A 10960-nucleotide genomic window follows, 5' to 3' on the forward strand; every position below is an offset into this window, starting at 1 on the left:
CTCTACTTTATTGCCTAATTTTGGACAGAAATGGACCAAAGCGACCAACCAAACACTATTCCCGCCAATTTATTTTTTCTCAAAATCAAAAAGAAATGACTGGAAATTGGCTTCAAACGGGACCCAACTCTCTTATTTCTGGTTGGAATCAAATTCTGTGGCATAATTTGGCGATGAACCAAGCAGGCCCTAAGGGTCTACCATATTGCCTTTATATTTAAGAAGATTAAAACTGTACACGGGCATTGACAAACAGTTAGCCTCCATCACCTTTAGAATCAAGAAAATCAAAATCTCTACTCCATAAATGTTTTTAAGCATCTACTCCATAAACGATTAAATGTATATGTGAAAGGCTGTTTGTACTTGTAGGAACGCCAGATTGACAACTTCTTGTTCCATCATGGTGAAGTCTATCATTTTAGCTGAAGTAAATCTCATTTATGATGTGACAACGAATGTCTCTCACCAATTTGTATCTATCAACTCATCAACCTACCAAGTTGTTAGAATCTGAAATGTACCTAAATGGATCCTTTGTCCTTCAATTTAAAGCTCATTTGATTGAAAGAATTGGGATTTGCTTCCCCCAGACCACACCTCACACCCACTTCACAGTTCCACTCCACTGTGTATTACGAATATTTCTCAATAAATAACAACACAAAATATGGGAGATATTTCTATTACATGGTGGGATGGAGCTGTGAGATCGGTGCGAAGTGCACTCTGTGAGTAACAGATCCAGACTCTGAATGAGACTTGATCATAGTAATTGGTTCAGGATCCAAATTAAGAAACTTCAATAGGTCTTAAATGTTTATTTTGCTGAAGCAGGGATTTAGGAACACAAGTGACAAGACCAGTAGTGGTTCCAGGGCCACATATCGTACTACTTGTCCCATTTTTGAAGCATGTAAACCTACTAATGACTGTATGCCACCTATTAGATCAGGTTCAGCTGGGTAGAAATGAGTTTGGTACTGTGGTTGTGGCTCACTTTTTTTGTTCCAAAACATGTCATAAAGAAAACGCGTTCTTTTTATATATTGGTTTTTGTAACCAAACATATCATCAAATTAAAATTTCGTGCTCAAAAATCCACCACACGTTGGAACACTCATAAAACATTGATTTAGAATATTTTAATAAAAATTTATGTATATCAAATTTAAAATAGAAAATTTGTTATGATGTTGTGTACTGCGTTTCAAACCTGCCATTTCAAACAGACCATAATGGGACCTAGTGGCTTGGAGTATATCAAGATTTTTTTGGGCCACAATACTGAACACAGCCTAAATTGGAGTGATGAAGTGTTTCTCTGAATTGTCCATATTTGTTTGCAGTGCAATTTTCATTTGTATTAGTGCAAGTGTATGGGGATGCAAATTCTAGTTTACCTTTGTTTTGTGTTTCATTTTGCTTTATTTGTGTATTTGTAGTAAAATTGGAAGTAAAATATTGTGATCCCTACTTTTATGTGAAAGAATATGATAGTGGGAGGAATTGGGTTTGTTTGCGACTAGTCAAATAGGAAGTAAAATATTGTGATTCCCAGTTCATATGAAAGAACGAAAGTAGCAGAAGGCTGGTGCTTTCATTAAATTTGCTAGGCTTTGTTTGGAAAGAGTACAAAAACAAACATTTATTGTGTAAATACATACAAAATAATATAGAATACAAGGTTTTGCACTCTATGTATTTGTATTTATTTAATGAATTCAACAAATAAAGGCCCATTTGACTCAGAAGAACATATGAATAGGGGTTTGGAATCAGAATCGAATTGGCCCACATTGTTTTATTGGATAAAATCAAAATCCGATTCTTCTTCCTGGTGGAATGGCATTCCAGTCAACAAAAATAAGACAAGTGACTCCCCAAACCCTATTTCTCTTTATCCCAATGCCAAGCCTCCCTCCCCCTATCTTTATCTGGGCAAATAGACCACTTTGATATGGATTTCCATTTGAAACATGAATCAAACAAGTGGAGAAATAGGCTATTCCGATTCTGATTCTAGGGGATGTCAATTCCAATTCCCACACTAAACTAAAAACCCAAACAGGCGCATAGTCCAAATTAGATGGTTGGAAATTAATCATCTAGACCCAAACTCATTAAAATGGATGCGGATCTGGAGCACTCCATTGGCTCATTCGGGACTAGCATAGACTGTTGGCACTCCTAAACGGCAACCTCGAAGAAGGAATTTATTACTTCCAAAACTCATCCACTCAATCAACAGCGTACAAGGCACATTATTTTATAAATTTGGCGTGAGCATGATTCATGTGAGAGTGTCAAGTCAACATTTATCATCTAACTATTTATCCATTCATTTTCAACCTTGCCAAATAGGTATGGCGATAGGGTAGGTTGGGGAGGGTCTTGCCTCTCAAAACCTTTTAATTTGTATCTTTTTAAAAACTTGTGATGGATTGGATTTTCAATTATTTAATTGAAACATGTAGAAAATATTTTAAATCAAATTGAATCGAATTAGATTATATCGGATTAGATAGGGGTAGATGAATATTTAATTATAAACGGATGGAATTTGGATTAAATAGGGGTAGGATCGAATTTGAATTCGAAGTCGGATAATTGGATACCTTTTGCAGCCCTAAGTTCTTTTATACCGTGTGCAATCATTCCGTACAAAACATGGAAAATGAATCGTGTTTAAGTCACTAATTAAGAATTCGAATTTCAAGGACCCAAAAAGGATTTTGATCGAACACAACGGAATCGAGAAATGGGATTCATGTAGTTATCTTAGAGAAAAAAAACTTCAGCTCTTTCAAGTTGTTGGTAAAATTGCTTTTAACGGTGGATAATGAGTCAACGCCTCCTTATTTTTATCAAATTTTTTGAATGCTCGATGAGGTGATTTTAAATCCACCATGGAAATGTTATTGTACTTGGAGCCAAAGTTTTCTCAATCTTATATAATTGAGATCAGGCTTAGATGATAACGAGGATGAGGATTTAGGTTATGTTTGGGAGTGTTTAAAAATAAGTGCTTATTTGGGCCATTAAGCAGTTATTGGTATTTTGGAAATAAACATGAAATGAGTGCTTATTTTAAAAATAATGGTTTATTTTTTAAGTCCAAAATTTTAGCTTTTTTTTTTAAGTGCTTATACAATAAGCACTTATTCAATTTTTTTTTCTTCTAAAACTATCCCTAGTTGAAATTTAAAATACCACTTATAATATTATCCCTATTTTAATTTTATAAAAGTACTTTTGTGAAAACACTTTTACGAAAGCATTTTTATAAAAATACTTTTATGAAAACACTTTTACAAAAGGATTTTATAAAAGTATTTTATGAAAACACTTTTAAGACAGTATTTTATGAAAGTACTGTTACAAAAGCACTTTTACGAAAGCACTTTATAAAAGTACTTTTCTAAAAGTGCTTCCATAAAAGTACTTTTCTAAAAGTGTTTCCATAAAAGTACTTTTGTAAAAATGCTTTCATAAAAGTACTTTCACAAAAGTGCTTTCATAAAAGTACTTTCAAAAAAGTGCTTTTGTAAGGGTACTTTCTTAAAAGTGCTTTCATTAAAATACTTTTATAAAAGTGCTTTTGTAAAAGTGCTTTCATAAAAGTACTTTTATAAAGTCCTTTTGTAAAAATGTCTTTATAAAAATACTTTTATGAAAGTGCTTTCATAAAAGTATTTTCATAAAAGTGCTTTCATAAAAGTGTTTTTATAAAGAAAATAAAGGATAAAATAGTCATAAATGCTTATTTAAGTGCTTATTAAAGAAAAAGGCTACCAAATGCCCAATATAAACTTGAAAAAGTTGGGTGTCAAATGCAAATAAGTGCATATTCAAATAAGCACTTATTTTTAACATAAGCACTTGGGAGCACATGTTAAAAATAAGTGTTTATTCAAATAAGCACTTATTTGCATTTGGTACCAACTTTTTCAAGTATTTATTTTTAAAAAATAAGTGCTTATTTCATATTGGGGATCTGGTGGTTTTTTTCTCCAATAAGCACTAGTGACTCTTTTGTCCTTCATTTTCTTTCAAATTTTCAAAATATTCCATGAGGGATGGACACAAGTTGGAAATTGGGATGGTGTTTGATTATTGCCTTCATTACTAGAGTTGCATATCGATCTAAAACCCCAACCTGGAATGAAAACACATATCTCCACTGCTGGCAACAGATTGATCTGAAACCTAGGTTGACCTAAAACCTAGATATCCATCGCTGGAATGAAAACACAAATCAATCTAAAACCCGGTTCAATTTTGAATCCATATCTCCACTGCTGGTAATAGATCTCTGCCACTGATAATAGATGAATGATTTCCACCACTAATTGCAAAGGGTAATGAAGAAGAAATTGTTAGTGGCCCAAACCATGGTTTTTAAAAATGAATCGGTGACCGAACCAGCCATGGGTCCGGTTACCGGCTCGAACAGCCGTACCGTTCAACTCGAATGACTGGCCCATTCTGACAAAAAAAATAAAAAATTTTAAAAGTGGTTTTGGAGAAAAACGGTGATTTTTCCGGTCCGATCCGATTTTGAAAACAGTGGCCCAAACCATACATTTTTACATTTGAAGGGCATTATTGGAGTTATAAAAATTAAATGAGGATAGTGTTGGTAGAAATGGATGGAATAAGTGTTCATTGTTTAAGCACTTAAAAAACTAGAAATTTTAAAATAAGTACTTATTTTGGGCTTATTTTACAAATACCAATAAGTGCTTACTGGTGTGGTCCTGACCCAAAATAAGTGCTTATTCGAACAAGCACTGTGCTTATTCGAACAAGCACTTATTTTTAAGCATTTCCAAACTTAGCCTTAGATTCATCTATAATTCTACTCATAATATTGTTCCAATCATAGAAAGCCCTCCTAGCATCCTTCTCCTTCATACAAGGTGGAGAAAATAACATTATTGTAAATCTCACAAAAAAAAAAAAGAAAAGAATAAAGGTGTCGTTTTTGCAAAAGGTATATTGAACTTTTGGGGCCTTGTCTTTAAAGAAAAATACCCTTTTATAAGTGGGTCAGTCTATGGGACTTTTAAAAAACACCTTTAGATGCTATCTATCATGCAAAAAGATCAAAAAGCTTCATTTGAAGCTTCCCAAAATTTGACTTGTACAGACTTTTTATACTCAATCTATTTGCAATACCATTTATTTGTATAAATGCAAATGAAATTCTTACAGCAAACAAACAGAACTTAAAAATACAATTCCAAATTGCCATTTATGAAATTTATTTTCTTGTTTATAAAAATACAAATTTGTTTTCCCCCCAGATAGAAATGCATCTTCTCCCGTGAATCCCTTATGCCATATTTTACGGTTGTTTTTCATATCTATTTTATGTTATATGACACGTGACATAAAATATAAATAATAATAGTTGAAAAATAAAGTTTCACTTATCTTTGTTATTTCTACTAATTTCAGTCATTATTACTCTTTTTTTTTCAGCTGGCTTTCTAATTTTCTATATATCTTTTTTATTTCCTAACCGAAATTTCAGTTTTTTTAAAACCTTGGTCCTTTTTTTTTGGTAATATTAAAACCTTGGTCCTTGGTCCTTGGTCCTTGGTCAAGAGTTGCTAACTTGCCATGTTCCAAAACAGAAAGTCCGTTCAATCGACGGCTTGGCGTAAGCATGATTCATCGGAAAGCGATAGAGATGGATGATGGATTACTTCAAACGAGAACGAACACCGCCAAATGAGAACGAATCAAACCGTGCCAAATAGGCATCACCCGTCCCTATCAGTCCATCATCATCCATTCCTCCCAACTGAAATTCGAAAACGTATTAAGCGAGCAAAACGTGTTCAGACTTGTATAAAACCTCTATCTCCCTCCCTCCCTCCATCTCTCTCTCTCTCTCTAAATTACAGGAGCGAGTTCGTTGGGATTGGATTATAGGGGTTAGAGGTTTTTGGAACTCTGCCTTTTCTTTTTCTTTTTCCTTTTTTAAATGTTTTCGTCTACAAAATGCAAATTTGCATCACAGACGCCAACCATTATTAGCAGGACATTGCAGGTTCGGTAGTTATTTCGTTTATTTGATTTTGTTTTGATTCAAGTAACCGAAGTTGGGTTATTATTTCGTTGCAGCTCTATAAATAATAGATGGTTCAGAGATTTGGACGATAGAAGCTATGTTTTAGTAGCGTAGGGAGCTTCTTTCCTTGCTGATACGGATCAACGTCACGGTTTGATTCCCGTTTTTCTTTTCTGGTTTCTCGAATTTCTCAAAATTCTAATTTCTGGTTTGTGTTTTGGAGTTATATTTATCCTTCTTTCTTCCACTGTATGTCTCTCTGTTTTCCTGTTTACGTCCCTCGTGGGGTTTCTGGGTTTTTGGATTTTTGAGAATTGCTAGCTTTTAATTTTCTTGTTCTGGTTTTTTGGGTTTGAATTTTTGAGAAATGAGAGCCCGGGTTGAGGATCCTTCTCGGGTTTTGGGTGGAAGTTGGTTTCAGTGGTCAAATCATTCATTTTAATCTCTGTTTCTATCAACCCAATTCGCGATTTAGTTATTTGAATCTGTATATTTGAGTCTTCATTGCCTCTTTTGAATGAGTTTGACTTCAGTCAGCGCAAACTCCGTTAGAACAGCCTTTACAGTCTTGCATCGGGAACGTCTCCATACTTTTGTACTTTTATTTCATTGAGAAGATACTCTCAATGCAATGCCATAAAGATGTTCGAAACTTCGAATGGGGCTGACTGAATCCGGTTTCCTTTTGAAATGTTGACTCGTTTCTGTTAATCCTGGTTGAAGTTTAGAAAAGAGCCACAGCCACCATTCTTTCTCTGCATTCGGCTAAAGGTACGAAGTTTGGTTTGAAAATCCGATTTTTTTCCCTCTCTCTGATAGTTGAGAAGCTGCGAATTCAGGTTTGAGAATATAAACCAATTTGTGTTTTTTTCTCCTTCTCCATTACCGGCAATTGATTCTACAAATTAGGGTTGGAGGGCAAAAACCCGTATTGGATTTTCTTCGATAGTCGTTTCTTATTTGTGCTCTGAAATCTTAGTTTTGAGAAAATTTTGAATATCTAGTATACCCTGAGTTCCAGTGCTAGTCTTGGAGTAGAACTTATGTTCTTTCCCCTCTCTCCTGTTGTTTTTTGATATCGAGACAGTTGGGCTTGCTTGCTGTCAATAACTTTTTCTCCATAAGATATGGATATCAGTAATGAACCCAACGTTGATCCATTCTCAATCGGACCCTCAACGATCATTGGGCGGACAATTGCTTTCAGGATTTTGTTCTGCAGGTCGATATCCCAATTAAGGCAGAAAACTCTCCATTTTCTATGGAATTTTCTTTGTCGGTTTAGAGACTTTCTGCTACCGGCGGTTTCTTCGTTTCATCCCCGGAATCCACAAGGGATATTGGTAATGGTGACACTCATAGCTTTCCTGTTGAAGAGATACACAACTATTAAGCTAAAGGCGGAGATGGCTTACAGGAGGAAATTTTGGAGGAATATGATGAGAAATGCTTTGACATACGAGGAATGGGCTCATGCAGCCAAGATGCTGGACAAGGAGACCACCAAGATTAACAAGTCGGATCTTTATGATGAAGAACTGGTAAGTAATAAGCTCCAAGAGCTTCGACACCGTCGTCAGGAGGGTTTTCTCAGAGATATAATTTTCTGTATGCGTGCTGATTTGGTTAGAAATCTGGGTAATATGTGCAACCCGGAACTCCACAAGGGAAGACTTCAGGTGCCAAAACTCATAAAGGAATACATTGATGAGGTTTCAACTCAGTTGAGAATGGTTTGTGACTCAGACTCCGAGGAACTTCTCTTGGAAGAAAAGCTCGTATTCATGCATGAGACAAGACATGCATTTGGGAGGACAGCGTTGCTCTTGAGTGGTGGTGCATCGCTGGGGGCTTTTCATGTGGGTGTGGTGAAGACACTTGTGGAGCATAAACTTCTGCCCAGGATAATTGCAGGCTCTAGTGTGGGATCCATCATGTGCTCCGTTATTGCCACAAGGTCTTGGCCTGAACTTCAGAGTTTCTTTGAGGATTCTTGGCACTCTTTGAAGTTTTTTGATCAGATGGGTGGGGTTTTTGGGGTTGTTAAAAGGCTTATGACCCAAGGAGCTGTTCATGAGATAAGGCAGTTACAGATGTTATTGAGGCATCTTACAAATAATCTGACATTCCAAGAAGCATATGACATGACTGGCCGTATTCTTGCAATCACAGTTTGCTCCCCAAGGAAGCATGAGCCTCCAAGGTGTCTTAACTATTTGACATCGCCTCATGTTGTTATATGGAGTGCAGTGACTGCTTCTTGTGCTTTTCCTGGTTTGTTTGAGGCTCAGGAACTGATGGCGAAAGACAGAAGTGGTGAAATTGTTCCTTACCACCCACCATTTCACATGGATCCTGAAGAAGATAATGGTACATTGGTGCGTAGGTGGAGAGATGGTAGTTTGGAGAGTGATTTACCCATGATGCAACTGAAGGAACTGTTTAATGTTAATCATTTCATTGTCAGTCAGGCCAATCCTCATATTGCACCATTATTGAGGCTAAAGGAGCTTGTCCGAGCTTATGGAGGAAATTTTGCTGCCAAGGTATGTGGATGATCTTAAGTACTTTATGACATTTACTGTTCTCAATAACATTTGCATCCTCCAGTTTCTCTAAGCTATTTTGTTATATGAAGCATCAAGGCATACTGAAGATGCTCAGGGACTCCTAAAACAGTTGGGTGGGATATTTGCTAGGATACGGTTCTTTACAATTGACGCATGACCAAACTTCCTACATCAGGGAGGACAGGAGGGTTCTGCAAAATACACATAGAAGTTGTTGGTCAGTTTCATCGCATAGTGTTAAAAATGCTTATGTTGAAGTGCAGTCTGAACCCTTCACAGCTCAAAAGCACATTTCCTGGAAGATCTCAATTACTTGGGAACAATAGCCAATCTGTTGATCATTCAGTTTCTAGCACATTGTTGGCCAATGATCGATACTACATGCTTCAAATCTCAAAATTAAATTGCTTGACCATTGTCTAATATCCCTTCTGACTGGTCTTCAGATCTTTGAGCATCTGTGCCATATGTATGTCGTTCATTTGTATTTGGAATACATACACATAAACTTTATGTACTGATTATGCCATTTGACCTACTTCTGTTCTCAAGCTGAGTCACTTGTGCATGTGGGCATTTACTCATTGCTTTTGTTCCTTGTCAAGTGATTGTTAACTTGATCTTTTAATTTTCTAGCTTGCTCATCTCATGGAAATGGAAGTCAAGCATAGATGCGACCAGGTACTGGAACTTGGCTTTCCATTGGGAGGACTGGCCAAGCTGTTTGCACAGGAATGGGAGGGTGATGTTACAGTTGTTATGCCTGCCACACTTGCCCAGGTAGGCTTGAGGTGCTGCTAGGTTATTTTATGCACGTATTGATGGTATTCTGTCTATTTAAATAACAGTATGCAGACTGATTCAAAATAGATTTTCCAGTGTTGGATTAACATACCCATATTTTTATGTTTTCCTTATTTTTGTTGTCTATCGCAGTACTCAAAAATTATACAAAATCCATCTCGTGTAGAGCTCCAAAAGGCTGCTAATCAGGGCAGGCGGTGCACCTGGGAGAAGCTCTCTGCAATAAAAGCCAACTGCAGCATTGAACTTGCACTAGATGAATGTGTTGCAATTCTCAACCATATGCGTAGGCTCAAAAGGAGTGCAGAGAGAGCTGCTGCTGCTGCTTCTCATGGGTTGGGAAGCACAGTTAGGTTCAGTGCTTCCAGAAGGATCCCCTCATGGAACTGCCTTGCACGAGAGAACTCAACAGGATCCCTTGATGAAATTTTTTCAGATATTGCATCCCCATTGCAACAAGGTGTTGGTGTACACATAGGAGGACCATCTTGCCAGAACATTAGATTCCACCGCAACACACGTAATGGAAGTGATAGTGAGTCAGAGAGTATAGACCTCAATTCATGGACAAGATCTGGTGGACCCTTGATGAAAACAACTTCAGCAGATAAGTTAATTGACTTTGTTGAAAGTTTGGATGTTAATGCAAAATCCACTAGACCATTGACTAGGGAAGATGAGATCGAAGGGCTGATGGCTCATTCCAATTCCATTGTAATTCAGATAGTGGAAAATGATCCATACTTAAACAGTTCAAGGATAATAGCACCAGACTCTAGGGTAACAACACCAGACAGAAACTCTGACACAGAGTTCAATCAGCAAGAGGCAATTAATAGAACTTCTTCCAATAGCATCACGGTGACTGAAGGAGACCTCCTGCAACCTGAAAGAGTCCATAATGGTTTTGTATTCAATGTTGTGAAGAAGGAAGACTTATCTCCTACTCACAGGATTCTGGAAACCGAAAGTCCCCAAGCTTCATCTCAGAATCCCATTGCAGAATGTATGCAACTTGAATGCCTAGAGAAGGAAATGGATGCCAGCTCAACATCTGAAAATGGTAATGATGATGGAACCATCTCAAACAACCTTCAAGAAGCTAATCCACATGGTAGTTCTGAGGATCATTTTGTCTCAAACCAAGATAGTTCCCTATCTGTGCACCCATGAGATTTTCAGTCCCTCTTTCCTGCAGTAATGCATGCAACAGTTGGGCGGAGCTCCTTTCCATGATTTCTGTTACAATTTTGGGGTAGGCTAGGGGATGTCACTCTTCAAGAGAAAATTCAAATTGACATGAAACCTGAACTTCAAATTCAAGCTAGGTGACAAATAGAAATGGCAGAGTCCTACTGTTCTTATGGACCCTAGAAATATGATACTGGATTGTGTATACTTCTGAGAGGGAGTTAGAGACAGCATTTTATTGCAATTCCACGAATGTAATCTCATATTAAAGTAAAATCTAGTATCAATTTTATCCATTTAATTAATCAATAAA

General features: G+C 36.8%; 1 protein-coding gene across 4 annotated transcripts; it reads left to right on the forward strand.

The window, feature by feature from the left end:
* The first annotated feature begins 5896 nt into the window (after positions 1 to 5896).
* On the forward strand, positions 5897 to 10960 carry LOC148845067 (triacylglycerol lipase SDP1-like). Of its 4 annotated transcripts, XM_088953262.1 has the most exons (6): positions 5922 to 6061; positions 6136 to 6233; positions 7170 to 7425; positions 7500 to 8628; positions 9289 to 9432; positions 9589 to 10960. In XM_088953262.1, the coding sequence occupies exons 4-6, from the start codon at positions 7519 to 7521 to the stop codon at positions 10627 to 10629; spliced, it is 2295 nt and encodes a 764-aa protein (XP_088809388.1). In that variant the 5' UTR covers positions 5922 to 6061; positions 6136 to 6233; positions 7170 to 7425; positions 7500 to 7518; the 3' UTR covers positions 10630 to 10960. The 4 variants fall into 4 exon arrangements, with proteins under 4 accessions (XP_088809386.1, XP_088809388.1, XP_088809387.1 ...); XM_088953261.1 differs by having other exon boundaries at positions 7170 to 8628; XM_088953259.1 differs by having other exon boundaries at positions 6136 to 8628.

The sequence above is a fragment of the Nelumbo lutea genome, chromosome 7, assembly GCF_056320005.1.
Source record: "Nelumbo lutea isolate HS-2025 chromosome 7, American lotus-T2T, whole genome shotgun sequence".
NCBI lineage: Eukaryota > Viridiplantae > Streptophyta > Magnoliopsida > Proteales > Nelumbonaceae > Nelumbo > Nelumbo lutea.